At 48.0% G+C, this 26,415-nt stretch overlaps 1 protein-coding gene across 29 annotated transcripts in view; it reads left to right on the forward strand.

Moving 5' to 3' along the window:
* FNBP1 (formin binding protein 1) overlaps positions 1-23,731 on the forward strand; it is a 157,042-nt gene extending 133,311 nt beyond the window's left edge. For 12 of the 29 annotated variants that reach the window (XM_034929266.3, XM_034929272.3, XM_034929271.3 and 9 more), the window contains 5 exons: positions 2,162-2,271; positions 7,917-8,049; positions 10,364-10,485; positions 10,807-10,946; positions 14,918-19,025. In XM_034929266.3, the coding sequence (XP_034785157.2) occupies positions 2,162-2,271; positions 7,917-8,049; positions 10,364-10,485; positions 10,807-10,946; positions 14,918-15,096 (684 nt within the window). In that variant the 3' untranslated portion in view covers positions 15,097-19,025. Of the gene's footprint in view, positions 1-2,161; positions 2,272-7,916; positions 8,050-10,363; positions 10,486-10,806; positions 10,947-14,917; positions 19,026-20,365 lie in introns of those variants that run through there. The other 17 variants (XM_034929267.3, XM_034929273.3, XM_034929279.3 and 14 more) reach the window with 3 other exon arrangements.
* Positions 23,732-26,415: the final 2,684 nt, after the last annotated feature.

A 26,415-nucleotide genomic window follows, 5' to 3' on the forward strand; every position in this document is an offset into this window, starting at 1 on the left:
CATGGTAGCTCATTCCTGTAATCCCAGGACTTTGGGAGGCTGAGGTGGGCAGATCGCCTGAGGTCGGGAGTTCGAGACCAGCCTGACCAACATGGTGAAATCCATAATCCACAATAATCCAGTTTTCAAATAAATATTATAGCACCATAGTATATGGAAAACAAGTCTTTATTTTTATATTAAAGGTTAGTTTTGCTTCATCTTAGATTTAGAGTCAAATTAAACTTCTTTGGTTTGCTATTAGGAATAGTCACTTCCATTCTGGTTTCACTCAACTCTTATCTCTAACACACACACACACACACACACACACACACACACATTAGAGAGTCAGTCAGTGTGTCTGATGGGTGTGTCTTTGAGAGCATTAGCTGAAAGGTCTTTGCGTGGCCTTTTGTGGTCAACTATTTGCTGAATCACACACTTCCAGCACATCACCCTGGCATTTTATCATAATCAGCCTAGGAACCCAGTCACAAGCCCACATGTAAGCTGCTTGGCAAATGCAACTTGCTTCTGGAATTACATTAACTGGGTCTCCTCTTTCTACCCTGCCCCAAGCCTGCCTTGCCCTTGTTTCAAAAGAATTGAGGGTTTAAAGTAAAATCTCTTTTCTAAATGCCCTGGCTTATCCCTGGTTATTTGAAGAAATTTCTCTCTCTCTTTTTTTTTTTTTTTGAGATGGAGTCTCGCATTGTCACCCAGGCTGGAGTACGGCGGCACGATCTCGGCTCACTACAACCTCCGCTTCCCGGGTTCAAGCAATTCTCCTGCCTCAGCCTCCCAAGTAGCTGGGATTATAGGCGCTCGCCACCATGCCCAGCTAGTTTTTTATATTTTTAGCACAGACGGTGTTTCACATTGTTGGCCAGGCTGGTCTCAAACTCCTGACCTTATGATCCACCCACCTCGGCCTCCCAAAGTGCTGGGATTACAGGCATGAGCCACCGTGCCCAGCACGAAATTTCTCTCTCTTTATGAACATAGCCTCACTTAAGTAAAAGCACTTGACATCACAATTTAGCCAGAGCTTTCTAACAAGTAAGCATATGTCAAAGGCTGAAACTGTTGATACTTTCTCCTTAAAGCTCATGCACAGCGTAAAGAGAGCAGCTGCTTTTCAAAAGGGAATCAAGATATCAAAATGCAGTTCTTCTGACAGATTAAAAACCGTGGAGATGAGTTTTGTACACTGTGGAAAACTGATTTTGAGGTCAGGGAGGGCATTCTCTCTGAACTCTGAGAGGCTTCCTAAAGGCCTAAAAGAAGTCACTAGGCTGGGCACGGCGGCTCATGCCTGTAATCCCAGCACTTTGGGAGGCCAAGGTGAGCAGATCACCTGAAGTCAAGAGTTAGAGACTGTGGAAAATTAGCCGGGCGTGGTGGCACATGCCTGTAGTCCCAGCTACTTAGGAGGCTGAGGCAGGAGAATCGCTTGAACCTGGGTGGCAGAGGTTGCAGTGAGCTGAGATCGCACCACTGCACTCCAGCCTGGGCAACAGAGTGAGACTCCGTCTCAAGGAAAAAAAAAAAGTAACTAGACTTTTAGAGGCAGCAGAGGGAGGCGTGCATGGGGTAAGGGGAAGAGATTTTTTTTTTTTTTAATGTTCTTTTTCACCCACATTCTCTGAGGAATGTGATGTCCCATCTGTCACTTTACAGGGGTGGAGACTTTTGGCCTCAGCCTGTGTGAAGAGACTGGCAGGAATACTCACGCTAGGGAAAAGGCAGCAGCTAGGCGTGCAGTGGTTGATGGGGTTTGTATTAAGGAAACATAAATTTCATTAACACTTCAGTGTTGCCACTGACATTGATGGTGACACTTGGTAGGAAAAGGAAGAAGACTGTCTCAAAATGTGTTTTTCATGGATTCTCCCTAGAGTCAGACGTATCTCTTACTCTCCTTTACTGTAGCGTTGCTCACTGCTTTTTCTGGGGCATTCTGGCCAGCATCCATGGAACTGGGAATGGTTTATGGGACTTATGCAGTTTGCATGCATTGATTTTTGCATCTCGGCTGGGTGTAGTGGGAAAGAGCTTAATCTATTTCATGAAGCCACATGCAGATGTCTGCACCCCCCATGGCTGCAGGCTTTGCTTTCAGCCTTCTTTCAAGGAAAGCCTGGGCTTTCTGGTTTCTCATTTATATTTGTGTCTGCAGGGTGCAACGCCGGAGGATTTCAGCAACCTCCCACCTGAACAAAGAAGGAAAAAGCTGCAGCAGAAAGTCGACGAGTTAAATAAAGAAATTCAGAAGGAGATGGATCAAAGGTATAGTGCATCAATATGACTTATTAAGAAATTCAAGGCCAGGCGCAGTGGCTCACAACCTGTAATCCCAGCACTTTGGGAGGCTGAGGTGGGTGGATCACCTGAGGTCAAGAGATCGAGACCATCCTGGCCTACATGGTGAAACCCCATCTCTACTAAAAATATAAAAACTAGCCGGGTGCAGTGGCACATGTCTGTAGTCCCAGTTACTCAGGAGGCTGAGGCAGGAGAATCGCTTGAACTCGGGAGGCAGAGGTTGCAGTGAGCCAAGATCATGCCACTGCACTTCAGCCTGGGCAACAGAGCAAGACTCTGTCTCAAAAAAATAAAAATAAAAAATAATTAAAAATAAAATAAAAATTAAAAGAAATTCAAGTTCAGGCTGGGCATGGTGGTTCACGCCTGTAATCCCAGCACTTTGGGAGGCTGAGGCAGGAAGATCGCTTGAGTCCGGGAGTTCAAGACCAGCCCAGGCAACATAGCAAAACCCCTAAAAAAAAAAAGAAAAAAACTAGCGAGGCATGATGGTTTGCGCCTGTAGTCCCAGCTATTTGGGAGGCTGAAGTGGAAGGATCACCTGAGCCCAGGAGGTCCTGGCTACAGTGAGCTATGATCATGCCACTGCACTTCAGCCTGGGCAACAGAGTGAGACTCTATCTCAAAAAAAAAAAAAAGAGAGAGAGACCAGCCTTGGCAACATAGTGAGACCCCATCTCTACAAAAATAAACAAAAGTAGCTGGGTGTGATGGCACACCTATAGTCCCAGCAACTTGGGAGGCTGAGGTGGGGAGAATCGCTTTAGCCTGGGAGGTGGAGGCTGCAGTGAGCTATTTGCTTAAGAATCAAAACCCAGCCGGGCGCAGTGGCTCACACCTGTAATCCCAGCACTTTGGGAGGCCGAGGCGGGCAGATCACAAGGTCAGGAGATCGAGACCATCCTGGCTAACATGGTGAAACCCTGTCTCTATTAAAATTACAAAAAATTAGCCGGCGTGGTGGCGGGCGCCTGTAGTCCCAGCTACTTGGGAGGCTGAGACAGGAGAATGGCATGAACCCGGGAGGCGGAGCTTGCAGTGAGCCGAGATCGCGCCACTGCCCTCCAGCCTGGGTGATGGAGCGAGACTCTGTCTCAAAACAAAACAAAAAAATCAAAACCCGTTTGCCATAAAGCAGAGATGCCATAGAGGAGGAGGGCCTCTGTGAGGGGAAGGTGCGTTCATTAAAACAGCTGTAGGAAAAGCCAGTCAAACACACACACACACACACACACACACACACACACACCCTCACTCCTAGCAAGAGCTAAGGATCTGTCTCAAGAGGTATACCACTGCATTCCACCTTGGGCAACAGAGCAAGACCCCGTCTCCAAGAAAAAAGCACAAAGTAGGATGATAGATGTTAAATACCAAGCACTCCAGATACCCTGGGGTCAAATCTGGCTCTATCAGTTACTACTGCTGATGTATCAGTGTGCATAACATGCTTGGAACCGTGCCTGGCACATAAGTGTCTGCAAAATAAAATGAATCAATATGTTAAAGGTAAACAAACTACATGTTTCAATTAAAAGATATTCCCAGAATGGACCAAAAAATTTAAAACCCAATACACAAAGCAATGTATGCTATCTACAAAAGACACATCTAACTTATAAGCTCTAGAAATGTAGAAGTAAAAAAATGGAAGAGAAGATATACCATGCAAGGGCCAATCAAAAGGAAACTGGTGTTACAAGGCTGGCTTTTGGGCTGAATAAAAGGAAAGGAAAAAAAAAAAACGTGCTCGGGCCAGGCGCAGTGGCTCACGCCTGTAATCCCAGCACTTTGGGAGGCCGAGGTGGGGTGGATCACGAGGTCAGGAGATTGAGACCATCCTGGCCAACATGGTGAAACCCCATCTCTACTAAAAATACAAAAATTAGCTGGGAGTGGTGGTGTGTGCCTGTAATCCCAGCTACTGGGGAGGCTGAGGCAGGAGAATCCCTTCAACCGGGGAGTCAGAGGTTGCAGTGAGCCAAGACTGTGCTGCTGCACTCCAGCCTGGCAACAGAGCGAGACTCTGTCTCAAAAAAAAAAAAAAAAGTGCTCAAAGTTAGTATAGAAGACTTAAATTATACATTTAGTAACATTGACCTAATACATAAACATCTAACAACTGCAGGGCACACACTGTATTAGCCCGTTCTCATGCTGCTAATAAAGACATATTTGAGGCTGAGTAATTTATAAAGAAAAAGAGGTTTCATGGACTCATAGTTCCACATGGATAGGGAGGCCTCACAATCATGGCGGAAGGCAAAGGAGGAGCAAAGGCATGTCTTACATGGCGGCATTCGGCAGAGCTTGTGCAAGGGAACTGCCCTTTATAAAACCATTGGAGCTCATAAGACTCACTATTACGAGAGCGGCCTGGGAAAAACCGCCCCCATGATTCAATTACCTCCCACTGGGTCCCTCCCATGACACATGGGGATATGGGAGCTACAATTCAAGATAAGATTTGGGCCGGGGCACAGCTAAACCATATCAACACTCTTTTCAAGCTCACATAAGAACATTTTCAAAATTGAGTATATCTTTGTTTCACAAAGCAAATCTCAATAAATATCAAAGGAAATGTATCATTCAAACTATATTATCTATACTCTGCAATTAAGCTGGATACCAATAACAAATATTAAGAAATTGGCCGGGCGCAGTGGCTCATGCCTGTAATCCCAGCACTTTGGGAGGCTGAGGCAGGCGGATTACCTGAGGTCGGGAGTTCAATACCAGCCTGACCAACAGTGGAAATGGGTGTGTGTTAACATTTCCAAAGCATTTGACTTTCATATATATGAAATAGAATTGAACTTTAACATGCATTCTATATATAGTTTGTGGGATGTCCTTAAAGCCACGCATATAGAGAGATTTATTGCTCTGAATGCATATTAAAAACAGAGAGGTAAAAATCACTGAGCCTTAGCTCACTTAGATCCTCACTTACGATCTATCTCAAGAAGTCAGAAAAAGAACAGCAAATTAAGCCCAAAGGAAGTAGAAGCGGCTGGGCATGATGGCTCATGCCTGGAATCCCAGCACTTTGGAGACTGAGGTGGGTGGATCATCTGAGGTCAGGAGTTCAAGACCAGCTTGGCCAACATGGCAAAACCCTGTCTCTACTAAAAATACAAAAATTAGCTGGGCACGATGGGGCGCCTGTAGTCCCAGCTACTCAGGAGGCTGAGGCAGGAGAATCGCTTGAACCCGGGAGGCAGAGGGTGCAGTGAGCCAAGATCATACCACTGCATTCCAGCCTAGGCGACAGAGTAAGACCCTATCTCAAAAATAATTAACAAAATATATATATATACAAACACACACACACACAATTCAACAGATCCAAAAGTTCTTCCTTAAAAAGATCAATAAAGTTGATAAACATGTGGAAAGATTGATTAGGAAAGACTGGGAGGAGAGGAGCTAAAGATAATGGATATAGACAACTCTGTTGAGGGCTTTTGCTGAGAAATAGGGAGGTAGTGGGAGGTGTGGGCCATGAAGTCAAGAGACGAGACGGGTTTCGGGAAGGACATCATAAGGGTGGACAACATTACACTTGGCTTGTCATGTTTGTTATTTGTTAAATAAATAAATGTTTATTTAAACATTTTTAAGAACATTTAACATTATTTAAAAATGTTTAAAAATTATTTATAAACATGATTTTTAAATGTTTATTTAAATATGTATTTATTTAACAAATATTCATTGAGCATCTACTATGTGCCAAGGATGGCCTCGACACTTGGGATCCATCAAGTTAACAATGTAACTTGAGCTCATAGAGCTTCCTCCAAGAGCTTCCATTGTAACAGGAGGAGACAGACAGTGAACAATAAGCATAATAATAATGAATGATGCATGCTGTGGGAAAGAAGGCAGGAAGGAAATAAGGAAGATAGGAAGGAAGGAAGAGAGGAAAGAAACAAGATAAAGCGGCTGGAAGTCCAAGTGGGTCTCAGCCTCTTAGGTGGAGGGTGGTGAGGACTTGTAGAAGCTCTCTTCCTGTTATTTCTATATTTTTAGTTAAACTATTTCTCATGACTCAGAATGTATCTTTTGGTTTGTCTTTTGGCCTTCTATTGTATTGTATGGCCTGCTTTGGATTTTCTTTTGCTGACACTCATCAAAGTTGGCCCTTAACCCTGGCAGTCATTTGCTCTAAATTTTTAATGACTCGAAGCCTACCAAAAGTGCCCTGCAACAAGGGTAAAATTAGTAGAGCTCTTTGGTCTTCAACCCAAACATGCCCCGAACTTCTCTAGGGATGCCTGCCCGGGCTACCATGGGCTGCTTCCAGACATGATTTCAGGAAGGATGTGGGATCCACAGTGTGTAGCTTTAAGGCTCTGTCACTTACCTGTCGTGGATACCAACTATGGATTCAGTTTCTTAACAGTGGAAATGGGTGTGTAACATTTCCAAAGCAATTGACTGTGCTTCTTCGTCAGGTGAGCACATGCAGCCCATGAGACCCAGGATGCCAGCTGTACCTTTGGTTTGCATGAAGAATGCACATGTGGAAATATTTGGGGGTTTTTGTTTGTTTTGTTTTATTTGAGATGGAGTCTTGCTCTGTCGCCCAGGCTGGAGTACAGTAGCGTGATCTCGGCTCACTGCAACCTCCACCTCCTGGGTTCAAGTGATTCTCCTGCCTCAGCCTCCCAAGTAGCTGGGATTAAGGGGACATGCCATCACGCCTGGCTAATTTTTGTATTTTTAGTAGAGACGGGGTTTCACCATGTTGGAAATACTTGGATTTTGAAGCCAGATTCGGTGGCTCATGCCTGTAATCCCAGCACTTTGGGAGGCCGAGGCAGGTGGATTGCTTGAGGCCAGGAGTTCAAGACCAGCCTGGGCAACATGGCAAAACGCAGTCTCTACCAAAAATACAAAAATTAGCCAGTCTCATAACCTGGTCTCAAAAATAAATTAATTAATTAAAAAATTTTAAAGTATTGGCTTTTATTTATTTATTTATTTTATCTGTGTGGCAAAGGGAAGGGCAGGATTAATTTATGCTTCTCAGTTATTGGGGACAATAAGGAGATAACCATTAGAGAAGAGAACTGAAATTTAAAAATCAGCTTCTTTATTTATAGCCTTTGGTAGCAGAATTCCTATAGAGAATTTCCAGAATGGAAGCTGGCCCAATAGTCCCTTATCCATACTCTAATCTTCCCACGTTTCCATTCATATGGTTTTCAAAGTGGTAGAATATTGGCTGATAAGAGTAACCTTTGCCGGGCGGTGCGGTAGCTCACGCCTATAATCCCAGCACTTTAGGAGGCTGAGGCAGGCAGATCACCTGAGGTCAGGAGTTCAAGACCAGCCTGGCCAACGTGGCAAAACCCCATCTCTACTAAAAATACAAAAATTAAGTGGGTGTGGTGGCATGCACCTGTAATCCCAGCTATTCTGGAGGCTGAGGCAGCAGAATTGCTTGAACCCTGGAGGTGAAGGTTGCAGTGAGCCAAGATCGTTGCAGTGAGCCGAGATCGCACCATTGCACTCCAGCCTGGGTGACAAGAGTGAAACTGTCTAAAAAAAAAAAAATGGAATAACCTTTACAGCGTTCTACTCGTTCTTTCTTTCAGAGATGCCATAACAAAAATGAAAGATGTCTACCTAAAGAATCCTCAGATGGGAGACCCAGCCAGTTTGGATCACAAATTAGCAGAAGTCAGCCAAAATATAGAGAAACTGCGACTAGAGACCCAGAAATTTGAGGTATGAAACTTCTGTTGTGGAAAGCTTTGTTGGAAACGAAGAACAGGTGTTCCTCGGTGTAGAATGGTGTGCGGCCCTGACGATCCTCTCACTGGGAGGTACACAGTGGGAATGGCAGGCTGTTTCATGAGTTATGGTCAAAGGAAAAATACACTCTTCGCCATTGAACATTCTGCTTCTCATCATAGCCTATCTTAATCATGGCTGTAAAACCTGACAATGTTTAATGTTGTATCTGTATACGGTGGGGGGTTGGCGGGGTTGTTTTTTAATTTTAGAGACAGGATTTTGCTTTGTTGCCCAGGCTGGAGTACAGTGGCATGCTTGTAGCTCACTGCAGCCTTGATCTCCTTGGCTCAGCCTCTGAGGAGCTGGGATTACAGGCACATGCCACCATACCTGGCTAACTTTTATTTTTCAATTTTTTATTTGTTTTAGAGTCGAGGTCTTGCTCTGTTGCACAGACTGGTCTTGAACTCCTGGCCTTAAGCCATCCTCCCACCTTGGCCTCCCAGAGTGCTGGGATTACAGCTGTGAGCCACTGTGAGCCACTGTGCCTGGCCAGTATTTTTTGTACTTTAAGTTGTTCTGCTTCATCTCATGGTAATAAAATTGGGAGTATAGAGCGATCCGTTATCCCAGTGAATCAAAGAAGCAATGAAAAAAATCCCCTGAAATATACAATTGTTCTCTCAGCAGGCCCATTATGGAAAGGGTGTGTGTGAGAACCAGCAGCAAACACAAAGGAGAAACAAGCAGGAAACATAAATAATCAAAGCTTGAGGGAGGGAGAGGAGCACTCAAAAGCTGTCAACAAAAGCCTCCTGAACCCACTCTCCATACCACGTTTAAAGACTACAGAGCATGGAAAAATACGTTAGCAACCGATTCTACCAATCAGAATAGATTGTTTTCAGCAATGAAGGGTCAACTATGGCTTTTTTCATTTTTTTTTTGAGATGAAGTCTCGCCCTGTTGCCCAGGCTGGAGTGTAGTAGCGTGATCTCACCTCAGTGTGACCTCCACTTCCCAGGTTCAAGTGATTCTCCTGCCTCAGCCTCCTGAGTAGCTGGGACTACAGGTGTGCACCACCACACCCGGCTACTTTTTGTATTTTTGGTAGAGACAGGGTTTTGCCATGTTGGCCAGGCTGGTCTCGAACTCCTGACCTCAGATGCTCCACCCGCCTTGGCTTCCCAAAGTGCTGGGATTACAGGCGTGAGCCACCACACCTGGCCAGCTTTTTCCATTCTTTTCAGAATCCATCGTTAATGTTCATTTGAGCATTTAGAACTTAGAACGGTCCTTTTCTTATTATTATTCTTTTTTTTGAGACAGAGTCTCGCTCTGTCACCCAAGCTGGAGTGCAGTGGTGCAATCTCGACTCACTGTAACCTCCACCTCCTGAGTTCCAGTGATTCTCGTGCCTCAGCCTCCCGAGTAGCTGGGACTACAGGCATGTGCCACCATGCCCAGCTAATTTTTGTATTTTTAATGGAGACAGAGTTTCACCATGTTGGCCAGGCTGGTCTCGAACTCCTGACCTCAGGTGATCTGCCCACCTCTCCCAAAGTGCTGGGATTACAGGCGCTCACCACCACCCCCAGCTAATTTTTGTACTTTATTAGAGACAGGGTTTCACCATGTTGGCCAGGCTGGTCTGAAACTCCCAACCTGAAGTGATTCACCCACCTCGGCCTCCCAAAGTGCTGGGATTACAGGCGTGGCCACCGCGCCCGGCCTTCTCATTTTTATTCCTTTAACTTGTTTATACTGTTTCAAATGCTGAAGATCATTTTATCTACTTTAATTTTTAAGTACAAGTTTCATTTCTATCAAAAAAAAAGTTACACTCCTAAAAAATAGGAAGTGTGGCTTTCAAACTGAGTCACTGCTTAAGCATGGCTGTACCTTCAGGTATCACAGGGCGACCTCATGGTCAAGAAGGAACTAGAAGTGACTTATCCAAGACTGCACTGCTGCTTAAAAGCCCAAGGGGATAGCGTAGTCCAGTGTGCTTTCTGCCCCATCGTGGGCAACCACATAAATATGAGTTTGTTTTTATGTCTCCAACTTCGGGTGAAATGGAAGCAACCGTCCTTCAGTACATTTGAACAGTCGAAGGCAGAAAACGTGGCCATTCTGCCCCCACGTGGACTTCCTCACATTGGGTTAAATGGCCAAGAGTAGCCCCTGAGTTTGGGACCTTAGGACGCTCCGGGCTGGCCCTCAGATGGCCTTTGGGACCTTAGGACACTCTGGGCTGACCCTCAGATGGCCTTAGGTTGGAGTCTCTCATTGCTTTTGTCTCCAGGCCTGGCTGGCTGAGGTTGAAGGCCGGCTCCCAGCACGCAACGAGCAGGCGCGCCGGCAGAGCGGACTGTACGACAGCCAGAACCCACCTACAGTCAACAACTGCGCCCAGGACCGTGAGAGGTACAGTATCTGCACAGCGCCTGCCTCTGGCAAGGGAGCCTGTTGGCTTTGTATTTATTTCTAAATTTTGGAATCTGGAATGACCATAAGGCACTTGTTCAATGCCAAAATGTCTGTTGCGATTGACCTGTCACTTTTTCCATGATGCAGATTTATAATTCCACATGGGATGGGTGATCTGAGCGTGCGATGATTTACTGTGGCCTCAGTTACAGCACTCGCTGAGGGGCGGGGTTGCAGGCGCTCTCCAGTCGCAGGGACTCAATCTGAGTCCTCCCTGGGGTCAGTCGCTTTAGTTGCTTTGTGTTTTCCTTTCTTGAGCAGCCCAGATGGCAGTTACACAGAGGAGCAGAGTCAGGAGAGTGAGGTGAAGGTGCTGGCCACGGATTTTGACGACGAGTTTGATGATGAGGAGCCCCTCCCTGCCATAGGGACGTGCAAAGCTCTCTACACATTTGAAGGTGACATTTCATGTCTGCTGGATTCCCCTGCCTTTTATAAACCATAATATCTGAGTTACTCTTCTTTCACTTTTCCTTCCTTCCTTCCTTCCTTCTGATCATTTTTATTCCTTTGTCCTTCCTTCCTACCTTCCCTTCCCCTTCCTTCCTTCCCTTCCCTTCCCTCCCTTCCCTCCCTTCCCTTCCTTCCCTTCCCTTCCCTTCCCTTTCCTTCCTTCCTTCCTTCCTTCCTTCCTTTTTTTCATACAGGGTCTCGCTCTCTTGCCCAAGCTAGAGTGCAGTGGTGCAATCATGGCTCACTGCAGCCTTGACCTCCTGGGCTCAAGTGATCCTCCGACCTCAGCCTCCTGAGTAGCTGGGACTACAGGCAAGCACCACCATGTCTGGCTCATTTTTGTACTTTTGTACTTTTTGTACTTTTCAGTAGAGACAGGGTCTCACTATGTTGCCCAGGCTGGTGTTGAACTCCTGGATTCAAGCAGTACTCCTGCCTCAGCCTCCCAAAGTGCTGTGATCACAGGTGTGAGCCACTGTGCCTAGCCACACTCTTCTCTTTCTGTGACCAGAACTTTCTTTAGAAGCCTTCCAGATCTGGCCGGGCATGGTGGCTCACACCTGTAATCCTAGAACTTTGGGAGGCTGAGGCGGGCAGGTCACTTGAGGCCAGGAGTTCAAGACCAGCCTCGCCAACATGGTGAAATCCCATCTCTACTAAAAATACAAAAACTGGCCGGGCATGCTGGCAGGCGCCTGTAATCCCAGCTGCTCGGGAGGCTGAGGCACGAGAATCACTTGAACCCGGGAGGCGAAGGTTGCAGTGAGCTGAGATACCGCCACTGTACTCCAGCCTGGGTGACAGAACGAGACTCTGTCTCAAAAAAAAAAAGAAAGCTGCAGCAGCAGCCTTCCAGATCTTTCTCTACTATGCTTTTATCCTACTCATGGTATGATTATTATTTGGTTGTATATTTTGACTTTTGGTTCATATAACTTAACAGCTTCCAGAGAGCTTGCTTCACTGCAGTGGACGATAGGGAGGATGATCATTTCATCCATTCATTTAATATCTAGTATCTATAGCGCTCCTGTCTTGTAAAGGCCCATGAAGTGGGGGGATGCAGGTCGTATGATATGGCACCTGTCCGGAGGGAAATCAGGCAGACACACTTAAGGAGCAAGCAGCAGCTGGGCTCAGTGGCTCACGCCTGTAATCCCAGCACTTTGGGAGGCCGAGGCAGGCGGATCGTGAGGTCAGGAGATCGAGACCATCCTGGCCAACATGGTGAAACCCCATCTCTACTAAAAATACAAAAATCAGCTAAGCGTGGTAGCGCATGCCTGTAATTCCAGCTACTTGGGAGGCTGAAGCAGGAGACTCACTGAAACCGGGAGTCGGAGGTGGCAGTGAGCCGAGATCGTGCCACTTTACTCCAGCCTGACAACAGAGCGAGACTCCCTCTCAAAAAAAAAAAGCAGGCAGCTTGCAGTGTTTGCCAGAGGTGGGATACAGAGGAACGGGGCGGACAGGGGAGAATGAGATCACTTCCTTAAGGAAGTCTGGAGAACTTGCCATGGCATGGGGGGTGTGGCCAAAAATGGGCGTGGTGTGGCTGGAGCTTAGATGTCTGAAGTCCTAATAGTGAAATGTGGCACTCAAGAGTGGGAAGTGCCAATGGGGGCGAGGTAGGGAAACATCTGGGTTTTCTGTGGCAAACACTGAGGAGCTATGGAAGGTCCTCTAGCCGGGCGCGGATGCAGTCAGAGCTGGACCTTAGGAAAGTCGTCGTCAGACGTGTAGGATCCACTGGAAGACAGGGAGGATGGTAGAAAGACTAGCCCAGGCCGGGCGTGGTGCCTCACGCCTGTAATCCTAGAACTTTGGGAGGCTGAGGCAGGCAGATCACCTGAGGTCAGGAGTTCGACACCAGCCTGCCCAACATGATGAAACCCTGTCTCTACTAAAAATACAAAAATCAGTGAGGCGTGGTGGCGGGCGCCTGTAATCCCAGCTACTCGGGAGGCTGAAGCATGAGAATTGCTTGAACCCAGGAGGCAGAGGTTGCAGTGAGCCAAGATCGTGCCATTGTACTCCAGTATGGGCAACAGAGGGCAACTCTGTCTCAAAAAAAAGAAATAAAAGATAAATTAGCTTAGTGTTTCTAAACCAATGAACCTTGAAACGATGTCCTGCAGAGCGTTAATAAGGAGGCCATGAAAGAAGCTCTCAGGCCAGGCTCAGTGGCTCACGCCTGTAATCCCAGCACTTTGGGAGGCTGAGGCCAGGAGTTCAGGGCTACAGTGAGCTATGATCGTACCACTGCACTCCAGCCTAGGCGATAGTGTGAAACCCTCTCTAAAAAATAAATAAATAAATAAAATTACGAAACAGTTGCATTTTAATATAATGAATAAATTTTTAAAACTAGCAATCAGAGCTCAAGTAAGTTTGGGAAGCCCTGGGATAAATAGATTTTACAGATTTCTTTACTACAGGACTTTTCAGAGCCTTTAATAGACTAAATGTTCATCGTGACAAAATAAGAAAGAAGTACCAGTTTAAACGTTCCCACTTTTACTTCATATTCCAACCATCCCCCACCGTTCCCTGTTGCCCTGTTAACAGCTCCCTAAACTCTTTGCCTTGCAGAAAACTGGTGGGTGGTGGGCAGCCTTTGAAATGATCCTAGCAGAAGGTCTTGGGGGCCTTGTTCAAGGAATGGATACAGAGATGCCACCATTGACAAACTGCATAGATTCGGGGCTGATCAGAAGCCAGGAACAAAAAGGAGAGGAAATCCAAGACAGCTCCCAGAGTTGCATTCCTGGGAGGACGGAGAGGTCTAGGGAAGTGGAAAAGCAGGAGGATATAGTTAGGAGGAAGAACAGTGAATCCAGGTTCATCTATGTTGTTTCAGGTGTTGGGGCCATGTCTAGGTGGCAGTGTGCTGCAGACAGTGGGAAAAGTGGAATCTTGGCTGCAGAAAGTACCAGAATGGAAGCAATATGTGAGGACAGTGTTTAAAGAGGAGCAGTTGGGCCGGGCGTAGTGGCTCACGCCTGTAATCCCAGCGCTTTGGGAGGCCGAGGCGGGTAGATCACCTGAGGTCAGGAGTTCAAGACCAGCCTGACCAACATGGTGAAACCTCGTCTCTACTAAAAATACAAAATTAGCCGGGCGTGGTCACACATGCCTGTAATCTCAGCTACTCGGGAGGCCGAGGCAGGAGAATCACTTGAACCCGGGACAAGTGGCATCACACTCCAGCCTGGGCAACAGAGCAAGACTCTGTCTCAAAACAAACAAACAACAACAACAAAAAAATTGGGAGGCTGAGGCTGGTGGATCACCTAAGGTCAGGAGTCTGAGACCAGCCTGACCAACATGGTGAAACCCCATCTCTACTAAAAATAGAAAGGTTAGCTGGGTGTGGTGGCGCACACCTATAGTCTCAGCTGCTCGGGAGGCTGAGGCAGGAGAATCGTTTGAACCGGGGAGGTGGAGGTTGCAGTGAGTTGAGATTGCACCACAGCACTCTGGCCTGGGCAACAAGAGCGAGACTCCATCCCCCACAACCCCCCCAAAAAATAACAGACAAAAGAGAAGCAGTTGGAGCCACGAGGGTACCTTTCTCCTGAGAGAGATCCAAGTGAGACAGAAGAAGACTAGAGAAGAGAACCAAAGATTTATCCAGGGGGAAACACTTACCATTCTGGGAGGGAGGAGAAAGAGGGCCCTGGAGGACTTAGAGAGGGTCCCTAGAGAGACAGAGGTAAGAACCTGGACATTTCTGTGCAGAAGGAGACGGTTTTGAGGCAGTGGGTGAGGGGTCCGTGCATCTGAGAAGGTCCGAGTGGGGTGAATTTTGTGTGGACTTCATCTTTGACGACACTTGTTTCATTGCGAAGGCCACTGTTTGCTTCCTCCCTGCATTTGCCAAGACATCTAACATATCCTGATATTGCTTTTTCAGGTCAGAATGAAGGAACGATTTCCGTAGTTGAAGGAGAAACATTGTATGTCATAGAGGAAGACAAAGGCGATGGCTGGACCCGCATTCGGAGAAATGAAGATGAAGAGGGTTATGTCCCCACTTCATATGTCGAAGTCTGTTTGGACAAAAATGCCAAAGGTGCTAAGACTTATATTTAATACCATAAAAAAAAAAAAACTTAAAAAAAATGGAGTTGTTTCTCCCCACAACCGTGACTGTTACAGGCAGTTCCTCAAGAGACTGGCTGGCAAGCACCATAATGCACGTTCTCCTGTAGTCTCACGTGGACTTCAGGGTCCGGGCACCTGAATTGCCTTGTCTAGTTTGGGCTGTAATCAAGTTTCACTTGCTGATGAAATTTTATGTGGAAAGCTGCCAACCGCCAACTTACAGCTATGTCATTCAAAATCTGATAAGCATTTCTTCTTTTGGCGGTATCTGTAGATTAAAAAAGAAAGTTGCATTGTAGCTTCTCATCTTTCTGAATTTAAAAGCCGGCACACATCATGCAGGTGCCAAAGACTTCCCTACTCTTGTTTATATCTAGTATCCACCATACACTGAGCTACATTAGGTGGTTACAGGTTGTAACTTAATAAACTGAACTGTGTTAGTTTGTTAAATTGTGTACTCATTCACTTGGGAGGAAGTCACAAGTGAAATAACATCTCCTTCTTGACTAAAGCAGTAAATAAGATTCTTATATCGGCACCAAAAGTGTGTGTTTTTACTTAAACGTGGTCAGCATCCTTGGTAGGGCATCACGAGTATCCTGTTCCATCTACATGATCCCAGACAACCAGCTGAAATCTGGAAAAGTTTGGTGAATTGACCAGTTGATTTTTACATTGCATTGCTGATTTTCCAAGTGTCATCAAATTGACAGGTTTTTGTTGTTGTGTTTGTGTTTTTGTTGTTGTTGTTGCTTTGAGACAGGGTCTGGCTCTGTTGCCCAGGCTGGAGTACAGTGGCTCACCGCAACCTCCGCCTCCCCCAGGTTCAAGCGATTCTCCTGCCTCAGCCTCCCGAGTAGCTGGGATTACAGGTGCGCACCACCACGCCACGCTAATTTTTGTATTTTTAGTAGAGACGGGTTCACTGTGTTGGCCAGGCTGGTCTCAAAACTCCTGACCTCAAGTGATCTGCCTACTTCTGCCTCCCAAAGTGCTGGGATTATAGGCGTGAGCCACCGCACCTGGCCCAAATTGACAGTTGATCAGATGTGCTAGTGCTGTTTAGATGGAGTTACTTAAAAGGCAGAGCGTGTCCCTGCATCAGCTCCTTTTGGCTGTGATTTCCTCTCACACTTGGTTCTGTTTCTGTTGGTTTTACAAGTAGAGCTGCACTCACGCTTGCCCAGGTGGGGCTATAAAGAGAACGTGGTGTGGCAGCAAATGCTTCTCCCCACAGACACAGATCTCAGCACATCGCTGTTCAAAGACTTTGGGGGTTTGCTTTTGTTTTTTTGTTTTTGTTGTTGTTGTTGTTTTTGTTTTGTTTTGTTTCTGCTTTTAATCATTGGCAAAGTTTGGATTTACTGGAAATTATTTTAGAATTTCTGGCTCATTTTATACAATTAACTGTAGCCAGAATGAAGTAAAATGTCTCACCACATCGAAAGGAATCTAGGCCACATGAGAATTTGCATTTTTAAATTGGCATTGATGTGGGAGGGGAGATAGTGAAGTTGGTCACATGTGTAGATGGTTGCCAGGCATTTCACTGTGCCCATTTCCAGAATCCACCCCGAGATCATAGACAACCCACTACAAATGGGTCAGAATGAAGGTGTTGGTTCAGATTCTCTTTTTATTTGATTTTGAAAATTATTTCCTTGTGTCCTTCCTACTTTCAAGTAGGAAATTAGCCCCTGCCTGGCTCTACATTGTGGGTTCATTTGATCAGCTCAAGTCCATTTAAAGCTGATTTTCCAAGCAGTAGCTGCACATTCGGGCTCTAGAACCTAGTAGGGGTTCTGGATGCTAGGGGCCGTGTTTCAAGATTCTCACAGCCAGTTAACCTTTATTTAGTGACAGCCTGATTTTTTTAAAAACTTTTTTTTTTTTTTTTTTTTGAGATGGAGTCTTGCTCTGTCGCCAGGATGGAGTGCGGTGGCACAATCTTGGCTCACTGCAACCTCTGCCTCCCGAGTTCAAGCGATTCTCCTGCTTCAGCCTCCCGAGTAGCTGGGACTACAGGCGTGTGCAACCATGCCCAGCTAATTTTTTGTATTTTTAGTAGAGACGGGTTTCACCGTGTTAGCCAGGATGGTCTTGATCTCCTGACCTCATGATCTGTCCACCTCAGCCTCCCACAGTGTTGGGATTACAGGCATGAGCCTGTGCCTGGCCTTTTTTTTTTTGAGACAGAGTCTCACTCTGTCACCTAGACTCAAGGGCAGTGATACAATAATCCTGGCTCACTACAACCTCTGCCTCCCGAGTTCAAGTAATTCTTGTGCCTCAGCCTCCCGAGTAGCTGGGATTACAGGTGCCTGCCACCACACCCGGCTAATCTTTGTATTATTATTATTTTTTTTTAGTAGAGACAGGTTTTTCACCATGTTGGCCAGGCTTGTCTCAAACTCTTGGGCTCAAGTGATCTGCCCGCCTCAGCCTCCCAAAGTGCTGGGATTACAGGGTGAGCCACCGTGCCAGGCCCAAATTTCTTTTGGATACTTTTGCTGGCATAGTATCAATAAAGCCACCCATCCCGACCCCAGGCCTCTTTGTAAATATTGCAGCAAGAAAATCAGCTGACCCTTCAACCACAAGGATCTGTTTAGATGAGCAGTAGGAAGTTTCCAGCTTTACCCAGTAAACAAGTGAATGGGAAACCTAAGGTATTAAAATCTGACCTTTCTATCCAATGACAAACTCATTTCCAGTCTGTGAACTCCTGGACAAAGCAAACTAACCACTGAAAAACTCGAAAATAGGGCAAGACGACATTAACCTTGTGAAAGTCTGCTTTGAAAAAAGGCATTCTGTCAAGCTGTGTATTTTTTTCTTGATTATTCAAATTTAGTTATTTCGTTATTCAAATTTAATTCAGAAAATAGCTCAGTTGGTTTCAGGGGGAATGGGGTGGGAGGGGTTTGGGCACATAAATTTATGATGATAATTTTAAATGTACGATCATTAAGTTGTATGCCTCAGTACTATAACAGGTGAATCTCTGTAATATTGACTAAACAGTTAAAAGATATTTTGTAAATTTCACGTCCATCTCATCAATGCATGAAATATTAGAAAACCAAATTCCAAAGAATCAGGAATTTCCATTTCCACCCAAAGTATACTTTATTATCTTCTAGCAGTTGTCTGTTAATATAAAAGCAGCAAAATCTCAGCTACTTATATAATTTTCTCCTTTTATTTGAAAGTTACACTTAGAGATTAATAATATGTACAGAGAAGCTTTTCCTGCCTACTCTGTTTATAACTCTGTCCAACTTGCCCACAAACACTGCCCTCCTTCAACCCATCTGATGTGGGCAAAGCCACTGTTTTCTTAGGCCCATAACTCAGTGCAGCTGTTTTATTTTTATAATGCCGGTCAACCTTTTGTTTGTGTGTGTGTGTGTGTGTGTGTGTGTGTGTGTCTACGATGTGCTTATTTAATAATTGCCAAAATATTTAGACTAGTGTAACTTCCGGTGGGTCAATTGGATTGTGACTTTCTTTTGTGGTTTTTTGGTTCTTCGATTGCTCTCTGTTAAATATTTTCATAATTCCCCCCACAGAATACGTGTGTATATACTGCAACTTAAAAACTAAAAGCAGTACTTGAATGAGTTGTTTTAATGTTGTACTTTTATCTGTTTGTTTTATGGGTTCTCCTGCTGCCTAATGACCTTTCTGTTTTTATAACTGCCGGAAAGCCGCGAAGCCTCTCGCATGGGGAGCTAGGTCCCCGCTGCGGCTCCGCACTTGAGTTTATTATAAACTCTGGGGTTCTGAGTAAGTTTTGTTTGAATACAGCAACATGATTGTCTCTTTCTATTCTTATCCTAAAAGACTCTGTCTGGCATCTTTTAGTTGTACCCTCGTATCTGCTTCTCTAATAAATGTTATATTTTTTCTCAGTATTGTGTATTTTAAGTGACTTTTCATGTTTCCAAGAAAATTATTCTGTGTAATGTGAATATTTAACTCTTTCATCTCCAGTAATAGGGGATTTTCTAGCCCAATGCTTTTTTAAAAATTCTGCCTCCCACCCCTACCTCCTCCTTTAAATGATGGCACCTCCCCTGTTTCTGATCCTGCGTGCACTCAGGGCCTGAGAAGTCTGTGTTTCTTTTGTTTCTTTTCTCTCTCCTTGAGATGAAGAGCTTTTCACGGTTTATTGCGGAATGAATACAGAACAACAGGTTTTCCTTTTCACCAAAGATTTTACATTGTACTGCTGAAGAGCCAAGAGTTTCCTTCTGAGAGAATCGGACCTTCATGTTCCTTGTACCATTCTAGGAAATTGATGCATTTCTTTTCTTTTCTTTTTTTTCTGGACTTGAGTTCTCACTCTGTTGCCCAAGCTGAAGTGCAGTGGCGCGATCCTGGCTCGCTGCAGCCTCGACCTCCCTGGGCTCAAGCCATCCTTCCAACTCATCTTCCCGAATAGCCGGGACTACAGGCGCATGCCAACATGCTGGTTAATTTTTTTTTAATTTTTTGTAGAGATGAGGTCTGGCTATGTTGTGGCCCAGGCTGGTCTTGAACTCCTGAGCTCATGCATCCTCCCTCTTCAGCCTCTCAAAGTGCTGGGATTACAGGTATGAGCCACTGCACCCAACCTCCGTTTCCTTTTTTTTTTTTTTTTTGAGACGGAGTCTTGCTCTGTTGTCCAGGCTGGAGTGCAGTGGCCCGATCTCAGCTCACTGCAACCTCCGCCTCCTGGGTTGAAGCGATTCTTCTGCCTCAGCCTCCCAAGTAGCTGGGATTACAGGCGCCTGCCACCACGCCAGGCTAATTGTTGTATTTTTAATAGAGATGGGTTTTCACCATGTTAGCCAGGCTGGTCTTGAACTCCTGACCTCGTGATCTGCCTGCCTCAGCCTCCCAAAGTGCTGGGATTACAGGCATGAGCCACGGCGCCCAGCCCCGGCCTCCGTTTCTTACTTTCTCTCAAAACTAAACTTATGAGAAAGACGAGTTGGGGCGGATGGCCTCATCAGTCTCCTGTTTGCGCTTCTCTTAACCCTGAAGGAAAGACCAGCTAAAGGCTAGAGAGAAAACCGCGAAAGTTCCTCATCTCAGACCTGCCCTGTGGTAACCAATTGCTCTAAGATGCCCCCTCCCATCCCTCCCCTCCCACTACCCTCCCCTCCCAGGGCGGTGCAGTTTGTAGCCAAGAGCAAAATGCCCGCCTGGAACCCGCGCCTTCCTCTCTAACAGAGAGTTTCTCTTTCTGTTTCTCTTTGTGTTGTAGATTCCTAGAGGGGAGTGCCTGCGAGCCTCGGGTGAGCCTTCCTGGAGGAGCCTCCGTCTGCTTGTTCCCACAGGCCTCCAGCGCCCTGCCCTGTGGACAGCCCACCCCTCCGCAGCCCCATCCCTGCGGGGCGGTCTCTCTCTCTCTCTCTCCAGCATGCTCCCTGCGGCCCTGCCCTCCCGCCCAGCCCGGGCCACCTCGTGGGGGACAAGTCTCGCCAGCGCCCACCCCCATGGCTCGGGTCAGTCCTCATCGCTCCCCCTCCCCACCCCGCGCAGGCCACTGAGACGGTGGGACACACGCCCCCACCTGCTCCTTCCTGGGCCCTCAGTCCACCCGGGCTCGTCCTGGCAGCCCTTCCGCGCTTCACACAGTGCCTTTTGTGAAAATGTCATCACGGGTCCCCTGAGGAGACAAGGCAGGTCCAGCGCACATCAGGCGGACTGAGCACTCGATGTCATCCACGTCGATGTCATCCGTGTGTCCCAGACTGTCTGCTGTAGAAAACACTTCCTCCTCTCCTGAGTCTGTGAAGTCCTCAGTGGTCCTTTTTGGATTCTAGGCTTGCACCTCATACTAAACATTGACCCTTTCACTATGCCCTCAACCTGGGAGCATCTGGCAGGCAGCGGGGCAGGTACACACACCCCCACAGGCACACCCACCAGTACACACGCGTGCGCATACACACATTTTGGTTTGACGCCCTGTTTTCAGTGGCCTGGGGAGGTCCACGCTGGAAGTCGAATTCCAGCTCGCCTTGTTGACTCGCCTGTGTCCACCGGCCATGAGGAGCCCACGCCTGTCCTCCCCATCACTTTCCTGTCCCTGAGAACTGTAGATCATGCGCTTGTGAGCGAGGCCCTCCCCTCTGCACCAGCTCATTGCAAAGTGAACATCCTCTCCTTTCCAGGAGCCCCAGGATTAGCATCTGAAAAGGTTAGCACTTCCTTTTTTGTTGTTGTTTTTTTTTTGAGACGGAGTCTCGGAGTCTCGCTCTATTGTTCAGACTGGAGTGCAGTGGCATGATCTCGGCTCACTACAACCTCCACCTCCTGGGTTCCAGCGATTCTCCTGCCTCAGCCTCCCAAATAGCTGTGATTACAGGCGTGCACCACCACGCCCAGCTAATGTTTGTATTTTTAGTAGAGACAGGGTTTCACCGTGTTGGTCAGGCTGGTCTCGAACTCCTGACCTCAGGTGATCCGCCCGCCTCAGCCTCCCAAAGTGCTGAGATTACAGGTGTGAGCTACCGCACCCCACCGAGGTTAGCACTTTCATCACCAAAGACCCCGTGCCTCTCGTGGTCCTTTGAGGGATCCCGCGGCCACCACCCTTGTATTTTATCACGTGCTCTTCAGGGCATGTGGAATTCGTTGAGTTTGCTTTTAGAGCCAAGTTTCTTTCCCTGTGTGGGTTTTTGAGGAAAACCTGAGGTCCCCTAATCTGTGGCCACCACCCCCACCCCCCCACGCCTTAGAGCAGAGCAGCCCCCCCCTCTCATTTGGTGCAGAAACAGTCAAGAGGAACCATTGGCCTAGAGCTCCTGTGACCGAGAGCGCCACGGAAGCCTGGGGATGACGTCGGGCAGCTTTATTCTTTGCTTGGCTTTGGTAACTAGGTGGTCCCCTCAAGCATCCTCAGTTCCTCTTGCTGTTTATGAATCTAAGACAAGGAAGTCCTATAGAAGCCAAAGGGACAGGGACGGAAAGGACAGGTCCCAAGGGATGGGGCTGTCTTTACTCGGGGAAACCAGGAAATTGCTCCTCTCAGCCAACCAGGGTTGACCACACACCACCCTTCCGGAGCAGCTCAGTCAGCCCTCGGGGACGAGAAACCACAAGCGCAGAGACGCTGAGGCCCAGGCAGGTGAAGAGGAAGTGGCTTTGGGTTTTTAAAGTGGGTGAGCATGAGCCTCTCTGACTGCTTCTTCCCCGGGGGGACTGCAAACCGCTCAGGGCTGCGGCAGAGCCATGGACTTCCGGTCCCTGCAACGGGTGACCTAAGCGTGGTGCACCCATCAGTCACGCAGGAGGACTGACTTGACAGACGAAAGACAAGCCCGGATGACACAGGGTGAGAAGAGTCAGGGCCGCGCCTCTGTCCCTACAAACCAACAGGTGCATGGTGAGTGTGGCAGTCCCCACAGCTCCGCAATGGGCTCCCCCGCCAACGGGGACGACAGGGATCTTCAGGAACTTCTGACCTCACCAAGTCAAGTGGACCACTCTCCACTCCACGAGGATGTGAAACGGTTCTTTAAAATGGGATTTTAGAGCCTCGGGAATGCATGTGCGTCGCATCTTTCATATGATGGGTCAGGATAGATTCATTTCTTGCAACATAGTGGAAAAGGTATCAGCTGCAGTAATTTGCTCTTTGAATGACCGTCACCCCTAGTATAGGATATGCTTGTATCCCCCGTCACTCCTCCGCCTGTTTTTTAAACTTTTCCACCACCTGCGTGCAAAAAGAATGTTATAGCGAGTGCTCTTAAATGTTGAACCTGGGTGTTGCTTCCGGGCCAGTCTGCGTGGCTCCATGAAAAGCTCACTGCTGCCCCAGCCGGGCTTCTTAGAGGAGGTCAGTTGTCCTATGTATCATCATTTACTCTGGGAATCCTACTGTGAAATCATGTCTGTATTTTTCTGGAGCAGTTCACATAGAGTAGAACGTGGAATTTCCCGTGAACGTCTCCTTCCTCCCCCGTATCTGCCGCCTGTCACTTCGCCGCCGTGCTAGAATACTGTTGTGTTGTAAGATGACTAATTTTAAAAGAACCTGCCCTGAAAAGTTCTTAGAAACGCAATGAAAGGGAGGAACTTGTCCTTTACCCAGTTTTTCCTTTGCAGGATGGGAAAGTATAAAAAGGCCCGGAAGGTTGTCATGGGCTGTTCCTTGGGGGTTTTTATCCTGCTCACCGTGGAGATAAGCCTGCGGCTTGTCTAACCAGCGCAGCACAAAGGTCTCGATGCCTTTTGGTAACATCCGTCATTGCAGAAGAAAGTTTACACGACGTCAAAAAGTGACGTTCATGCTAAGTGTTTTTCCAGAAATATTGGTTTCATGTTTCTTATTGGCTCTGCCTCCTGTGCTTATATCATCCAAAAACTTTTTTAAAAGGTCCAGAATTCTATTTTAACCTGATGTTGAGCATCTTTAAAACGTTCGTATGTGTGTTGCACTAATTCTAAACTTTGGAGGCATTTTGCTGTGTGAGGCCGATCGCCACTGTAAAGGTCCTAGAGTTGCCTGTTTGTTTGTCTCTGGAGATGGAATTAAACCAAATAAAGAGCTTCCACTGGAGGCTTGTATTGACCTTGTAACTATATGTTAATCTCGTGTTAAAATAAAATATAACTTGTGGCTCCGTGTCACGGGACTGTTTTGTTGCATGAAGACATGACCCTAGTTGCGGAAGCAGCCTGGTGTCATTGGAAGCCCCCCTGGGCTGGGGAGCTGGCCCCTGGGAGGAGCTGGAGACCTAGATAGCTCTCAGTTCCACCCCCATCCACGGTGGAGGGGGAGGCTCTCAGACCGTGGTGACGTGGAATTCGGGCTGATGTAGTGCGAGGATTGCGAGAGGCTGCTTATGGCTAGGAGTATTTTTTGCCTGCACATTCAACTGGTTGCTGCTCTAGCTCTTTGGGGACCTCATTGCTTGGGGCTGGGGCAGGAGGAGGTGGTGAAAGGAGGGCACACCTGAGTTTCATTGATCCGGTATCACCAGTGCTCAAGCCGGTACTCCTGGTGGCGTGGCTGGAATCACTAGTTTCTGTGAAGCTGCAGGCAGTGCGGAGCTGTTTTCACGTGAACAACTCGAAAGGGCAGCAGCCTTGTGCCTGGCACTCGCTGGACATGTGCAGTGGGAGGCCCCGTTTCCATAGCCAGCTTTGAAAATTTCACCCTGGCCTTTTGGGGGAAGATAGGATTGGTTTGTGCCCACACTTCTCTGTGTCCCAAGGGTTTTTTTTTTTTTTTTTTTTAGCACTGTTTTAGGAAAACAGTTGTCCAGGAAATGACATATTCGCAGCTACACCAAGTGCAGGCCTGGCAGCTCTGCTGATGCCAAGCATCCTCACTTGCAGAGGGCAGGAGGTGAGGGCACCAATATGGGGTCATTGGTAACCTCTAACCACAAGTGCGTGCAGTTGGCTTCAAGGCACCATTGAGAATTGCTGGTTCCCAGTGTGACACAGCGTGGCACAAGGGAACAAGGTGGATCTACTGTTATCCTACCCGAAACCCTCTCCTCTAGGTCGTCAGCAAAAAAGTCCACTTGGGAAGAATATTTCGGGACTGCGCCCAGCAGTCTGTGGGGCAGAGACGGGCTGTCTCCACCTGTGAACCCCCCCATGCCCCACCCGCCCCTGCCGAGCCTTCTCCAAGAGCCGCACCAGCACTGAGAAGCCTAGAACAGAGCCTGCTGGTTTGGAGACCCCATTTCCGCGGGTGTGGACATCACAGAGGTCGGGAGCATTGGGGGCGACTAGTTTGTTTTCTGCTGCACTGGGGAAGCCTCTTGAAGTAGGAAGTTCCTGACTCACCGGCTCCGGGGAGGCCCCAAGCCTGTGGGGCCGGCTCCTCCGGCGGGTCAGGAAATACCGGCCCGCCCCACGCCCTCCACCCGCCCTGGGCACGCCCGGGCCTGGGAGGCGGCTCCTCCGTCCGCAGAGGTGGTGGGGACCCCTGGCGGGAGCAGACGGCAGAGCGCAGCAGTGGAGGTGGAGGGAGCAAGAAGGGCCCCCTGCGGTGAGGAACGAGATGGAGGTGGACAGAGGCAGGATTCGGGCGTGCCCCCAGCTTTTTTTAAATTGAAGCGAAAGACTCAGAAATCGTGAAATGTATAGGACAGCCTGGAGCTCCACTTTGAACTGCTGCTGCCAGAGAAGGATGGTGGGAAAGAGCCACCATCCAGACGGGTTCCCTGGCTCTGTGCACTCGCCTGGGGGAGGCCTCCTTTTTCCTGGTCCTAAAACGCTTTCCCGATAGGGGAGGCAGGGATCTGTGTTGCCAGCGCCCTCTGAGACCCGGGATGAGCGTGTGAAGGCTGCCAGCAGGCACGTGGCAGCCCCTTGGTGTGTCAGCTGCTTCTCCAGGGTCCCAGAGTGCCCATTCGGCCTTGACTTGAGCACTCCTGCCTCCCGTTAGACCTCCAGATGGTATAGTGACATCCGCCGGGGACATCTCCGGACCACAAAAGGTACAGAAGAAGCAGAGGAAGGACCCTATCCTTGTCCTCAGGGCTAAGGGGCCGAAAGCTGTGGGAGGAAACACGGACCCACTGTCCCCGTCGGGGATGGGGAAGGCTCCCCTCCTCCCTGCGGCACCTGCTGGACGGACGTCTCAGCCTAGGACAGGGCCGCATCCCTTCCGTCCGCACAGCCCCTGGCTGCCACGCTGTGCCGAGCCCTGCCCTTCAGAACCTGTTTCCAGTTCCAGCTCTCCACAGGCCCCCTCATCTAGGCTGGTCCCGGGTCAAATCGAAGGAAGGAATGGAGGCTGCACCCTGAGAAACCCTGGGACACCCTTCCAGAACATACATTGCCTAGGCTGTCTACTGCTCCTAGCTTTCCCCAAAGGCGTGTGTTTCTTCTGCGCCCAGCTCACCCTTGCTTCGTCCAGGTAGCAGGTGTCTCTCTGTGTAGGTGAAGTTGCAGAAGGGACGAGCCAGAGGGGGCTGTGATTCCGAAACCTCTGCTCACTTCCCCCAAGGCTCTCTGGGGCTCAAAATTAGGTAGCATTAAGACCCTCAGGATAATTTATGTTTGCACTGAATTTAAAACAGAACAAAGGTAGGAAACTACACTTTTTGGGTGGCTGCGCCTTGCAAATGTATTCGGATGCAGGTTTGTGAGCAGCGCCATGGCCGACAGAACCACAGGCAGGCGGCAGGTCTCCTGCAGCCTCCCCCACGGTGCAGGGGCGCCTTTCCGGCTCCTCTAAGAAGCGCTGCTGAAGCCACGCCCTGGCTCAGCGCGGAGGAGGAGCCACCGTGGGGCACCGTGGGGAGCGAGGCCTGAGCCCCGCCTCCCCAGCCACCGAGCACT

The sequence above is a fragment of the Pan paniscus genome, chromosome 11 (assembly GCF_029289425.2).
Source record: "Pan paniscus chromosome 11, NHGRI_mPanPan1-v2.0_pri, whole genome shotgun sequence".
Lineage (NCBI taxonomy): Eukaryota > Metazoa > Chordata > Mammalia > Primates > Hominidae > Pan > Pan paniscus.